Raw genomic sequence first — 14,293 nt, 5'->3', positions numbered from 1 at the left:
ACTTACTGACAGCTTAGAGCCTGGAGCCTCCTTCAGATTCTGTGTCTCCCTCTCTCTCTGCCCCTCCCCCCCACTTGCCCTCTGTCTCTCTCTCTCTCTCTCTCAAAAATAAATAAACATTAAAAATTAAACAAAAAAGTGTAGTGACTAAAAACTGGTCACAACCTATTAAATGTCTGACTAATGCTGAGATGGTGACACTTCCCTGCACAGGTATCATGGATCATGTTTTCCCAGAACAGTGATGACATTCCAGAACATTCATTTCCTAGTTTGTTTGTGTTGAATGTTTGTCTTTGTTTACTTATACATTTAGAAGAATACTTATAGTTATCCTTGATATTCAATTTGTCTTTGGAGTTGTATTATTGTAATTAACTCAGAATATTTTTTTGTTGATGGATTTTATATTTTATGAAATACCCTTCTCCTGATCTTACTTCAGCTATTTGTGTTGATTTCTATTTTGTATAATATTAATATAGGTATACATGGTTTCTTTCATTACTGTTGCCTGATATATATGTGTATATATATATATATACATATATAGTATACATATATATTTTATGTATATACATGTATATGTATACATATATATAGTTTTTTTAACTCTCTCCCTTTATTTTTAACTTTTTTAAATGTTTATTTTTGAGAGAGAGCGCGTGAGCAGGGGAGGGGCGGGGGTGGGGTGGGGAAAGGGGATCCAAAGAGGGTTCCACTCTGACAGCAGCAAGCACAACTCAGGCCTCGAACTCAAGAACTGTGAGATCATGACCTGAGGCAAAGTCAGACGCTTAACTGATTGAGCCACCCAGGCGCCCCAATTTTTACTTTTTATCACTAGTTTTGTGTGTCTCTATTTACAATGTGTAGCTAGTTTTTAAATGTATTTCTTGTCTTGTTTGCAAAATATTTTGGTTATGTTTGAACTTGTAATTATTTTTCTGTGCTTATTTCCCCATTCCTGTCTATGGTTATATTGACAGTTTTTTTCTCTAGTAATAGGGAGATTTTACTCCTATACAAGCTCTGATGCCTACCAATAACTTTTGAGCATATCTATTAAACCAACATTTAGGTAATATCCACAGCACTCCACTCTCCCATCTCTAAATATGGTGTTCTGTAGCCATGCCTGGTCCCTTGCTACGCTTTGCCTCCAATGGAGAGGCCTGGAATTTCCAGTTTTACATGTGTGTGTAGGGAAAGGTAATCCAAAGCATTTTTGAATATTATTCTTTTTTTCCTTTTTTAAATTTTCTTTCTTATTTTTTAAAATTTACATCCAAATTAGTTAGCATATAGTGCAACAACGATTTCAGGAGTAGATTCCTTAGTGCCCCTTACCCATTTAGCCCATGCCCCCTCCCACAACCCCTCCAGTAACCCTCTGCTTGTTCTCCATATTTAAGAGTCTCTTATGTTTTGTCCCCATCTCTGTTTTTATATTATTTTTTGTTTCCCTTCCCTTATTTCATCTGTTTTGTCTCTTAAGGTCCTCATATGAGTGAAATCATATGATATTTGTCTTTCTCTGGCTGACTAATTTCACTTAGCATAATACCCTCCAGTTCCATCCACGTAGTTGCAAATGGCAAGATTTCATTCCTTTTGATTGCCAAGTAATACTCCATTGTGTATATATACCACATCTTTATCCATTCATCTATCGATGGACATTTGGGCTCTTTCCATACTTTGGCTATTGTTGATAGTGCTGCTATAAACATGGGGGTGCATGTGTCCCTTCGAAACAGCACACCTGTATCCTGTGGATAAATGCCTACTAGTGCAATTGCTGGGTTGTAGGGTAGTTCTATTTTTAGTTTTTTGAGGAACCTCCATACTGTTTTCCAGAGTGGCTGCACCAGCTTGCATTCCCATGAATATTGTTCTTGATTAACAAACCAAAATGGTTTACTAGTTTGTCTCCCATTCTTTGGGAGATTAGTTAAAAGGATTGATTTGTCAAACCTTTTCTTGGCTCCTACCATGTGTCAGGCTCTGTACTGGGCTTAGGGACTGCAAAGATTAAGACACTTTTCCTGCCCTTAATTAAATGGGAGAAAGAGATACACATTCAATTCAGGAGGCTAAGGGCTTGGTGGTTGAGTGCACAAAGCGCTATGGGGAACTGACGGAGCTAGAACGTCATTGGCCACTTTCTTAAAAACGATGCTGGCAGACACAGCCGCAGTAATTTCAAAGGATCCTTCCCCGCTTCTCGTAGATCAGCCAGCAGAGAACTCAACCACAGAACCTGCAAGACACGGAAAGCAAAGAAGGGCTCTCTTGCGTGTTACCTACGTCCTACGTCCCTCATGCATTCCATTTTGGCTGCGCCTACAATTCCCAAAATGCAACGCGGAGGCTGGAGGCGAATGCCCCTCGCCGAGCGGGGCCTTATGATTGGTGGTGAGCATTGGACCAATCGGAGAAGTTGTTGTTTGTCAGTCTAGGAGAACCCGTCCGGGAGGGAGGAAGGTGGCAAGATGGTGTTGGAAAGCACTATGGTCTGGTGAGGAGCTGCCTCGGGGCCCCGTGATGGGGCGGGATGGGGTGGGGGACGCATGTCGCGCGGAGGCCGGGTGGGCTGGGCTGGGGGTGGGGGACCAGTCGGCGAGATGCGGCCCAGGGCCAGGAAGGAAGGAGCTCCATCGACTTCCTGAGTCATCCCAGGGCCCGGGAGAGGTGGATGGGCCCGGAGCACCCCCAGTATCCCTCAGCTGTCGGACTGTCATTGACCAGCCGATCCCTGCTGCCTTGCTCTAGTCTAGCGTCATCTTCTCTAGACTATCCCCAACTCTGCTGTCTGTAGCCAGAGTCCTGCTTCTCAGATTCATCGTGTAGTTTGCCCTCCGCTTCTCAAAATAATGGGTATTAGGAAGGGAAATTGTAAATTCTTTCCCAGCCCCGGGTGCTCATCTCTGTCTCCATTACCTTTCCCTGTATCATCTCGAAAGGTATTATTTATAAATTGCTTTCTCTGTGTCAGGCGTGAATTAACGTTGTCTCACTTACACCTCACAACACTCCTAGGTAAATATCTGTCCATTTTACAGATGGAGATACCGAGTCTCAGCAATTTTAAATGACGCCTGAGCCAAGATTTAAACCCCAGGCTTTCTGACATTAAAGCCCTTATCTGGTGAGCTAGATCTCTTAATCAGTCTCAGACTTGGGCTGAGTATTTTATTATAAGTTGGAGTAGAAGATGAGGACACAAACTTTTGCGAGGTTTCAACAATTTCTTCGAAGTATGAGAGTAAAATATAATACAAAATAGTACACAAACACAAATCGCCAGTTGGATGGAAGAACCACCTGAGTTTTCTTTTGGTGGGCGGGGAATAGCATTGCCAGATAAAATATAGGATACACAGCTAAATTTGAATAGTTCATATAAACAATAGTTTTTAATATAAAAAATGGCCATAGGAATGTCCGAAATATTGCATGGGACACATTTATACTAAAAAGTTACTTAAAAATTTTTTTTGCTGGGGGGTTGCCTGGGTGGCTCAGTCGGTTGAGCGTCTGACTTCGGCTCAAGTCATGATCTCGCGGTCTGTGATTTTGAGCCTGAGCCTCGTGTTGGGCTCTGTGCTGACTGCTCAGAGCCTGGATCCAGCTTTGGATTCTGCGTCTCCCTCTCTCTCTGCCCCTCCCCCACTCACGCTTTGTCTCTCTCTGTCTCAGAAACAAATAAACATTTTTAAAAATTAAAAATAAAATAAAAATTAAAAAAATTTTTAACATTTTTTAGAGATGGGGTGGGGAGGGGAAGAGAGAGAGGGAGACACAGAATCCCAAGCATGTCCCAGGCTCTGAGCTGTCAACACAGAGCCCAAAGTGGGGCTCGAACTCATGGACCGTGAGATCATGACCCGAGCCAAAGTCGGAAGCTTAACCGAGCCACCCAGGTACCCCGGAAGTTATTTGTTAATTATGTATAGTTCAAATTTAACTGGGAGTGGAGTCCTATTTATTTATTTGCTAAATCTGGCAACTTCTGGGAGAGAGCATGTTAGAGTAGAAAAAAGACAGGATTTGGAATACGAAATCCTGTGGTTTTGGTACTTAACAGCTCTATGTTCTTGAGAATGTAGTAAATCTCTCACTGGGGAGAGTAGTGACCTCCACTTGCCTTATAGCACAGGTGGGTAAAATGTTTGTGACGGTGCTCTGTAAACTGTACAGCGCTGTACATCTGTTGGGTTCAATGTACTTGAGGAGTCCTCAAGAGGGAATTTAAGAGGGGCCTTGAAGGGATTTTGACAAATGTTGAGGAAAGACAGACAGACAGGGGGAAGGGCAGAAACCAAGCTGCTGAAGTGTAAATGCCCAAGGTGTGGTTAGGAATTAGGAAATAGGCTAGTGTGACTTGATTATAAGGTTGTTGGTGTAAGGTAGTTTCTTTCTTTCTTTTTTCAGAGGTAGATGGATGTCAGGCTCAGGAGGTCAACCTCTGTCTGGTACCTTCCACAGAGGACTTCTGAAAGAGTTCACGCCATGGGGAGGCCAAGCCGTATACAAAACGGCGTTTAAGAATATTGCATGGGATATGCCTGGGTGGCTCAGTCAGTTAAGTGTCCAACTTCGGCTCAGGTCATGATCTTGCGGTCTGTGAGTTTGAGCCCCATGTTGGGCTCTGTGTTAACAGCTCAGATTCTGGAGCCTGCTTTGGAGTCTGTGTCTCCCTCTCTTTCTGCCCCTCCCCTGTTTGCACTCTGTCTCTCAAAATAATAAGTAAACATTAAAAAAAAAAAAAAAAAAAAAAAAAAAAAGAATATTGGCCTGGCTCATGATCTTGCAGTTTGTGGGTTTAAGCCCTGCATCGGGCTCTTTTCTGACAGCCCAGAGCCTGGAGCCTGCTTTAGATTCTGTGTCTCCCTCTGTCTCTGCCCCTCCCCTGTGCGTGCTCACACTCTCTCTCTCTCAAAAGTAAATAAACATTAAAAAGATATTGGCCTGGCTTGATGTATAGGAGGAAAGATTAGGTCCAGAGAGACATATTGGTGGCCAATTGTAGCAGTCCAGTCATAGAATAATGATGAGAGCCACTCCTCTTTTTCTGTAGAGCCTTATAGTCTGCTGTGCATGAAAATTCTTTGGAGGAATTTATTAAAAATTGCAAGTATTTGACTCCGCTCTCCATGTGCTGAGTCAGACTCCCAGCCAGGGAAGTCCAGGGATCTGTATTCTTTTTTAAATGAAGACTTTATGGAATAAGTGGATAATATCATAAGTCCTTATTTAAAAATTTTTTTTTAATGTTTTTATTTTTGAGAGAGACAGAGCATGTGCGGGGGAGGGGCAGAGAGAGAGGGAGACACAGAATCAGAAGCAGGCTCCAGGCTCTGAGCTGTCAGCACAGAGCCTGACGTGGGGCTCGAACTCAGAAGTGGAGAGATCATGACCTGAGCTGAAGTTGGATGCTCAACCAACTGAGCCACCCAGGTGCCCCTAAGCCCTTATTTTGAGTTGGGTTTTTGTTGGGAAAAATTACATACCTTTGAGCAAAAGTAGTCAAGAAATAGATACATTATTCGATTCATATAGAGATTAAAACTAGAAAAACTAAACAGTATGCATACACTTTTCTAGGGATGCATACGTAGGTGTTCAGGCATCTGTGTTTCCCCCACCCCCAAGGCATCTGTGTTTTTAATCCCACCATACTACCATCACCCTCCCTGTGTTCTGATGCCTGTCAAAGTGGGAGCCCTGCTGCCGCATTCTCCACTGTCTGTTCTCCCTACTGCTCAAGTCCCCTTGCTTGCATGAGGCCTTTCTTCCAGCCCTTAGCCATCTGCTCTTGCCCTGTTGCCCAGAGTCCTTATACTTAGTAGCTGTCCAGTTGGATGGTCCTCAATGCCTCCATTGTTTTTTATATTTGGACTCACTGCTGTATTTGAAGCTAGAGAGACTGTTACTTCCCTGCTGGGAGAATAATCAGAAACAGTGTATCAGGGAAAAAAGAATATAATGCATGGTCAGTCGAGTCAGCCCTTGATCTCCTTTACATAGATGGAGTTTCCACTATGAAAACTAGTCTGTGTTTCATGCTTATTGTTAGGCCCTGTGCTAAGTACTTTCTATGAATTTCATCATCATAGCAATCCTGTACAGGTAAAAATTCATTTTACAGGTGAAGTAACTAGACCTTAGAGAAATTAAGTAACTTCCTCAGGATCATAGTATTAATAAATAACAGATTGGGGATTTGAACCTGAACCTGAACACTGTTCTTTACTCCCATTTGTGTTTCTTAGGGTAGTTTCTTAATTACCTCTCTTCATCATGTTTGGTTTATATTTATTGCCAGAGGATACTAAAGAAAAAGATTGCCGCCCGGACCATATTTTGTTAGCCAGGGGAAATGAAGTGTCTCATCTAAGAGGCCACTCCTTCCTCCCTTCAGCACAGATGGAATCATTGACAGAGTTCTAGAGGATCTCGAGTCATCAGGAATTGATCCCGCTCAGGGCTTGTGTAACGGCTTCATTTACTTGCCTTCTTATGGTCTCTGGGAAGCTGGAGCTTATATTTCATATTATCTGGGTCCCTTAGATTGGGAAAAACTGCAAGGATAAAAGAAGTGAGACTCCAAATCCATGAAATCTCATTTTTGCAGTTTAGTCCAGCTGTCAAAGCTGTTGAACATTTAACCAAATGATTGCGTTGTGTTTTCCTGCACTCAGTGCTGCCAATCATGTATTATTTTATAAATATTTTCTACTTTTGGAATGCTCACATTTTAACGTTTATTTATTTTTGAGACAGAGAGAGACAGAGCATGAACGGGGGAGGGGCAGAGAGAGAGGGAGACACAGAATCGGAAGCAGGCTCCAGGCTCTGAGCCATCAGCCCAGAGCCTGACGCGGGGCTCGAACTCACGGACCGCGAGATCGTGACCTGAGCTGAAGTCGGACGCTTAACCGACTGAGCCACCCAGGCGCCCCTGGAATGCTCACATTTTAAAGGCAAATTTAGAATATACATCCATGACAGTGTTTAATAACACTTACATGAGTCTTATGAGAAGGTGGTTGTGGTACATGAGTGGATCTCAATGTTTGGTGCTTATCAGAGTCACTTGTGGAGTGAAGATTTAAATTTTGTTTCCCCCTTCTCTCATTTTGAGTCTCTAAGTCTGGTGTAATGCTTGGAAGTCTGTGTGTGTGTGTGTGTGTGTGTGTGTGTGTGTGTGTGTGTGTGTGTATGTATATATATATGTGTGTGTATATATATATATATGTATATATATATATGTATATATATATATGTGTATATATATATATATATACATACACACACACACATATAAATGCACTGCTGTACATTACAATGTCCCTCAAAGGAAAAGTGTTGCAGGGAGGTAGGGGTCCCTAGAACTAGAGAGATCCTACAATATGTCTTCTTTCCCTTCCTTCTCTCCTAATCTGACAGCGTGGACAACAGTGAATATATGCGGAATGGGGACTTCTTACCCACCCGGCTGCAGGCCCAGCAGGACGCTGTCAACATAGTGTGTCACTCCAAGACCCGCAGCAACCCTGAGAACAACGTGGGCCTCATCACACTGGCCAAGTACATGGGGCAGAGGAGGGGGGCTTGGTAGGTGGGTGGGTGGCTTCCCACATGTGACCCACTGTGGTATTCAGGTTGCCACCCTTTCGTAGGTTCTGTGAAGTTATGTTTGCCTATCCACCTTCTAGACTAGTTTCTTCACTATTTGGTGGAAATATAGATCGTAACTTGAGTTTAATATTAATCTGAATTTAATACAATTATGAAACTAGATCTTCTGGGGTGAGAGTTCACAATATATTTTAAATTCAATGAAAAGTGATTTGGGATAAGGGTCCCCAGGGCATTTATCACATGTCCTCTTACCCTAGAAGTGGTCTAAGGACTGATAACCCTCGGATGAGTAGCCTCCCATCCCAGTATGCGTGTTGTCAGCTGGCCAGTGGGTCTAGAGATGGAGCAGGTGGGAGACATAGTCAATAGCATCGAGCTATGGTAGAGGGATTGTCATGTTACCCCCAGAAGGCAGCATAACAGGAATTCAAGGGAAATTGGGAGGAAGAGGGCAAGTTTGCAAAATCAACTACTTATTTCCTGCGCTCATATCTACTGAATACTATTTCCAGTTTTATGGAGATACGATTGACGTATAACATGGCATAAGTTTAAGGTATACAACATAATGATTTGATATATGTATATATTGTGAAAATGATCACCACGCTAAGTTTAGTTAACACCCATATCTCACAAATTTTTCTTTGCTTGTGATGAGAACTTTTAAGGTCTACTCTCTAAACACTGGGCGTTCGATTAAGAAAAGTAGAGATTACAGTTATTATAAAGGTCTTTAAAGAGAAGACAAGTCAGGTTCACCTGGCTGGCTCAGTCGGTAGAGCATGTGACTCTTGATCCACATTGGGCGTAGAACTTACTTAAAAAAAGAAAAGAAGAGTCAAATACAGTTTTTGAGGCACTTGTCCTGACCTGAAGTCACAGAAACCGTTTCCCTACATCCCAGTGACTGTGAAGTGCTGACCACACTCACCCCTGACACCGGCCGCATCCTTTCCAAGCTTCACACTGTCCAACCCAAGGGCAAGATCACCTTCTGCACTGGCATCCGCGTGGCCCACGTGAGTCCTACTGGATCCCTTTGATTGTTTCTCCGTGTTCTGAAGTTCTGCCCCCAACGTTATTCATTTCTCCCCTGGAGTCTTGAGCCAGAACCAGAGCAGGGGAATAGAAAGGACTCAGAAATGAGTAGAAAAGATATGGTGGGAAGAATTCCAGGACCAGTGATGACAGTGAGGGAAAAGACCCCTGGAATTAAGACTCACCCCTCTTCCTTGTCCACACAGAGGCACAGCAAGGAGGAAGGGTGAAGGAGGGATTAGACCCTTCTGTGTCTAATGTGTGTGAGCAGGATGGTGGACTTGAGGAATGTAGAAACCATAAGAACCATAAAAAATGCAGAGTGACAGGGAGTGAGCTAGGTGATGCCTCTGGCTGACTGTGAGAACTTCCTCTCTCTTTACAAGCTGGCTCTGAAGCACCGACAGGGCAAGAATCACAAGATGCGCATCATTGCCTTTGTGGGAAGTCCCGTGGAGGACAATGAGAAGGATGTGAGTCCAGGTGACAGCTGGGACATTTGGGAATGGGGTCTCTCAGGCCTTAAGGGAGCCTGGCAGAGTCATTGGGTTCATCACTTCGGGGAAAGGTGGATCTACAGAATTCAGTGTTTCTGTTGGGGGGCCTTGGGGAGGTTAACCAGTTTCCGTATGCTTTTGTGAGGTGTGTCATTTCCCCTCATGGTATGGAACAGATTTCCTCATTTCTCTTCCCTCTTCCTAGCTGGTGAAGCTGGCTAAACGTCTCAAGAAGGAAAAAGTGAATGTTGACATTATCAACTTTGGGGAAGAGGTGAGTAAGGCCAGGTTGGGGGGCGTGGACTTGATTTGGCTGTAAACAGAACAGTCCTTCCCCAGAGGAGTGCCTGCACTGTGAGAGAGTAGCTACAAACAAAAGCTGAAGTGGCAGAAGACGGGGAGTAGGGCGGGAAGGAGAGCCTGCTGTGTCCTTCCCTCCCTCAGGAAGTGAACACAGAAAAGCTGACAGCGTTTGTAAACACACTGAATGGCAAAGATGGTACCGGTTCTCATCTGGTGACAGTGCCCCCCGGGCCCAGCTTGGCCGATGCCCTCATCAGTTCTCCGATTCTGGCTGGTGAAGGTGGTGCCATGCTGGGACTTGGTGCCAGTGACTTTGAATTTGGAGTGGATCCCAGTGCTGATCCTGAGCTGGCCCTGGTGAGCAAACATTGACCTCACGTAGAGCCCAGGGGTCCTTCTTTGTCCTCCTTACTCACACACCCACACGCCACATAGCTAGCTTCTCTAGGGCTAGGCAGTCCCTAGCACCCTTGCTCATTTTCCCATACTCCCTTCGGATCCCTCTTCCCCTTAAATCTGTGTGATCTCCGGGGGCACCAGTGTCAGTGCTCTTGTTCACTTGTAATTAAAGCCCAGGCTTCTTCCAAGTCCTCCCTTTTCCCCTATATCATCTCTTACCTCCCAGCTTCTTCACCATGTACATAAACCAGAAGCTGCCCCTTTGTGTTCCTTTCCCACCCCTCAGGGGACTCGCCCAGTGCCCGCGGGGAGGGCGGGCAGAATGACTGACCTTGCCCTGCCCTTTGCCAGGCCCTCCGTGTCTCTATGGAAGAGCAGCGGCAGCGGCAGGAGGAGGAGGCCCGGCGGGCAGCTGCAGCCTCTGCTGCTGAGGCCGGGATTGCTACAGCCGGGGCCGAAGGTGAGGGATAGGGCTGAAGGGTGCCCAGTGGCCCGGGATGGAGGTGCAGGAGAAGGAGTGGGGAGGCCCAGCAGCCCCGGGAGTATATGGGCTGGGGGAACGCTTTGGGGGTGGGTCTGTGTGGACCCTGGCACCGGTTCTACTCTACCACTCTCTTTCTTTTTCCAGACTCGGATGATGCCCTGCTGAAGATGACCATCAGCCAGCAGGAGTTTGGCCGCACCGGGCTCCCCGACCTGAGCAGTATGACCGAGGAAGAGCAGATTGCCTACGCCATGCAGATGTCCCTACAGGGTGCAGGTGAGTCAGGGCCCCGGGGCTCAGTGCTCAGGCGGAGAGGTTGGGTCCAGAAATGGAGCTCAACACACTGACCTCTTTTCTTCAGAGTTTGGCCAGGCAGAATCAGCCGACATTGATGCCAGTTCAGCCATGGACACATCTGAGCCTGCCAAGGTGAGGGCCAGCAGTGACTCCCCATCTCCATCATGCTTAAAGTCCCCTGGTGTTCATGTCCTCAAACCCTCCAGGCCTGAAACCACTCTTCGGGTTTCACAGCTGAGCTTTTTGAGGAGCACAGGGAAAGAAACAGAAGTATATACGTTTCTTGTTGGTAAACTTTGCTAAGGCAATAGGACGCTCACAGTCAAGGTTGAGTAAGTGTCCTCATGTTCTGTAATTGTCCGTCCTTTTTGGTGGGAGCAGTCTGGACGGGTGTGTAGGATATTGTCTTCCCACCAGGGTGAAAGGCGGAAAAAAAGAATGGGTATCTGAGAGCAAGAAATCTGAACGTGATGGCATGTAATTTTATGCTGTATGCTCAGGAAGCTGAGTTCCAGTTTCTCTGGCCAGTACTCAATGTGTGAGTTTGTACCGCATATAGGCACTGGATATTTTCCTCAATTGTCCTTCCTACTCTTGGCCAGAGGTGTCCCCGCGCCCAGTCAGGTGGAGAGAGAGGCTCAGGCAGCCGTGTGCTCCCCAGATGGCCCAGCCCCTGCCCCTGCCCCAAGCCCACCCTGCCCTTTTTCAGGAGGAGGAGGATTATGATGTGATGCAGGACCCCGAGTTCCTTCAGAGTGTCCTGGAGAACCTGCCAGGAGTGGATCCCAACAATGAAGCTATTCGAAATGCCATGGGGTCCCTCGCCTCCCAGGCCAACAAGGATGGCAAGAAAGACAAGAAGGAGGAGGACAAGAAATGAGACTGGGGGCAAGGGTGGCTGAGCCTCCTCAGGGGCCGCACAGGGTGGGACGGGGTGTAGGCTTAGATATGTTACCTGTAACCACTGCCGCCTCAATAAAGCTTGGCAACTTTTGTTTCCTTTTGCCTCCAGTAATAGTAGCTGTAAGTGTGAGAGAGGGGAGGAGTGCCTGGTACGAAGGGGAGTGTCCCCTACTGAGTCCTCAGTACCTGGTCTCTAATTAATTAATTAATTAAAAATAAAACAGTATTGGCCTTTGGAGACTCGAGTCTGGAGCAGGGCCGGCCTGGAAATGTGTGTTTACACACTTCGGAAAGTGCCCAAAGAGGGCTACGAACGCGCTGTGAGAATGGGAGAAAGGGCCAAACCCTCACAGTCTCTGGGAAGGCTCCTGGAGGTAACACCTGAGTCCTCCGTGTTCATCAGGGCGAAATGTCCATCAGCCAACAGGGGAGAGATGGGGATGTTTCCAGTCAGCAGGAACCGTATGTGCTGATGACACAGAGGCACTTGGGAAGGACTGAGTAGCTCAGAGACTGGCTGGGTGAGTGGAGGAGATGGGAAAGTGGTCAGCAGTGAAAACACTGAAGACCAGGGATCCTTGAGACCTGACTTTGACAAGGTGAGGCCTGTGAAGCCACAAGATAAACCTGTTCATCTTCTTGGTGCACCACATTTAGAGGATGGTTTTCTCATAGGGTATGGAATAGAATGCAAAATTCACATAATCCCAAAGCAGCTTACTAAATGGAAGGATATTTGCAAATATATATCTGAAAAGGGGTTACTATTCAAAATATATAAAGAACTACAGTTCGGGGCACCCGGGTGGTTCAGTCTGCTAAGCTCCTGACTTTGGCGTAGGTCATGATCTTGTGGTTCATGAGTTCAAGCCCACATCGGCTCTGTGCTGACAGTGTGGAATCTACTTGGAATTCTTTGTCTCTCTCTCTCTCTCTCTCTCTCTCTCTCTCTCTCTGCCCTCCCCCCCACTTGCATTCTCTCTCTCTCCCAAACTTTAAAAAATTAAAGTAAATAAAAAGAACTTCTACAGCTCAACATCCAAAAAAACCAAAAAACAAAATACCAACAATCCGACTAAAAGATGGGAAGACGACGTGAATAGACCTTTTTCCAAAGGAGATCTATAAATGGCCGATACCTGAAAAGATGCTCAACCTCACCAATCGTCAGGGAAATGCAAATCAAAACCACAATGAGATCTCAATTTACAAGTCAGAATGGCTTGTATCAAGAAGATAAGAATAGTGTTGACAAGGATGTGAAGAAAAGGGAACCCTAGTACACTCTGGTGGGAGTGGAAATTGGTGAAAACAGTTTGGAGGTTCCTCAAAAAATCAGAAATACCATATAATACACTAATTCAACTTCTGGGTATTTATCCAAAGAACACAGAAATACTTGAAAAGACACATGCACCTCTCTGTTTATTGCAATATTATTTATAATAGCCAAGATACAGAAGCAACGCAATCAGTGGATGAATGGATAAGGATGTGAGATATGTATGTGAGATACACACGCGCGCGCGCGCGCACACACACACACACTGGAATATCAGCCATAAAAAAGGCCGTGCCATTTACAACAGGGACAGACCTAGAAGGTATAATGCTAAGTAAGACAGAGCAAGACAAATATGATTTCGCTTAGATGTGGATCTAAAAAAAAGGAACAAACGGGCACCTGGGTGGCTCAGTCGGTTAAGTGTCTGACTTTGGCTCAGGTCATGATCTTACAGTCCTTGAGTTCAAGCCCCCCGTCAGGCTCTGTGCTGCCAGCTCAGGGCCTGGAGCCTGCTTCAGATTCTGTGTCTTCCTCTCTCTCTGCCCCTCCCCTGCTCATGCTCTGTCTCTCTCTGTCTCAAAAATAAATAAAAACCTTAAATTTTTTTTTAAAAGGAACAAACACCAAAAAAAGCAGAAACAGACCTGTAAATACAGAAAACACTGGTGGTTTGCCAGAGGGGTGGAGGTTGCAGGATGGGCAGAGCAGGTGAAGGGAACTGGGAGGTGCAGGCTAACAGTTACGGAATGATTAAGTTGCAGCATACAGAAGAAAGGGACAGCAAACGGAATATAGTCAATGGTGTTGTATTAGTGTTGTATGGTGACAGCAGCTACGCTTGTGAGTACAGCATATAGACCTGGCAAATCACCATGTTGTACACCTGAAACTAATGTAACTGTCAGCTCTACTTCAGTTTCTAAATCACGTAATCCTCTTGTTTATTATATTTAAAGAGGTAATTGATGGGGCGCCTGGGTGGCGCAGTCGGTTAAGCGTCCGACTTCAGCCAGGTCACGATCTCGCGGTCCGTGAGTTCGAGCCCCGCGTCAGGCTCTGGGCTGATGGCTCAGAGCCTGGAGCCTGTTTCCGATTCTGTGTCTCCCTCTCTCTCTGCCCCTCCCCCGTTCATGCTCTGTCTCTCTCTGTCCCAAAAATAAATAAACGTTTGAAAAAAAAAAATTAAAAAAAGAAAGAGGTAATTGATATTTGACCTATAAAATAACCTACATATGAATCATAACAACAAAATGAACATATCTGCATTCAACTTAAGAGCTAGAATATTACTAATGCCACATTCCTCTGGTGTATCTTCTTGAACCCAGCTCTACAGCCTCCCCAGAGATAACTATTATCCAGAATTTTACATTTTATCATTTTTCCTTTTCATAGTTTTTTCAGTATTGCTTGTTTCTGAGTTTTATAAAAAAA

At 45.2% G+C, this 14,293-nt stretch overlaps 1 protein-coding gene across 2 annotated transcripts; it reads left to right on the top strand.

Annotated features, from left to right (window-relative positions):
* Nucleotides 1–2,425: 2,425 nt before the first annotated feature.
* PSMD4 (proteasome 26S subunit ubiquitin receptor, non-ATPase 4) lies at nt 2,426–11,671 on the top strand. 2 transcript variants are annotated; one of them, XM_040461236.1, is made up of 10 exons: nt 2,426–2,521; nt 7,456–7,596; nt 8,558–8,672; nt 9,078–9,164; nt 9,394–9,462; nt 9,633–9,848; nt 10,242–10,350; nt 10,519–10,650; nt 10,736–10,803; nt 11,381–11,671. In XM_040461236.1, the coding sequence occupies exons 1-10, from the start codon at nt 2,496–2,498 to the stop codon at nt 11,549–11,551; spliced, it is 1,134 nt and encodes a 377-aa protein (XP_040317170.1). In that variant the 5' UTR covers nt 2,426–2,495; the 3' UTR covers nt 11,552–11,671. The 2 variants fall into 2 exon arrangements, with proteins under 2 accessions (XP_040317170.1, XP_040317169.1); XM_040461235.1 differs by lacking the exon at nt 2,426–2,521 and adding an exon at nt 4,438–4,478.
* The last annotated feature ends 2,622 nt before the right edge of the window (nt 11,672–14,293 follow it).

The sequence above is a fragment of the Herpailurus yagouaroundi genome, unplaced genomic scaffold (genome assembly GCF_014898765.1).
Source record: "Herpailurus yagouaroundi ecotype Mexico unplaced genomic scaffold, PumYag 254, whole genome shotgun sequence".
Classification (NCBI taxonomy): domain Eukaryota; kingdom Metazoa; phylum Chordata; class Mammalia; order Carnivora; family Felidae; genus Herpailurus; species Herpailurus yagouaroundi.
Note: the sequence above shows the minus strand (reverse complement) of the source record. Positions and strands in the feature narration are given on the sequence as shown.

Coding starts and splice junctions, on each gene's coding strand:
- PSMD4 (XM_040461235.1), top strand. CDS start 4,444: ATGGATGTCAGGCTCAGGAGGTCAACCTCTGTCTG. Junction 4,479..7,455: donor AGGAGGTCAACCTCTGTCTG/GTACCTTCCACA, acceptor CTAATCTGACAG/CGTGGACAACAGTGAATATA. Junction 10,651..10,735: donor GATGTCCCTACAGGGTGCAG/GTGAGTCAGGGC, acceptor TCTTTTCTTCAG/AGTTTGGCCAGGCAGAATCA.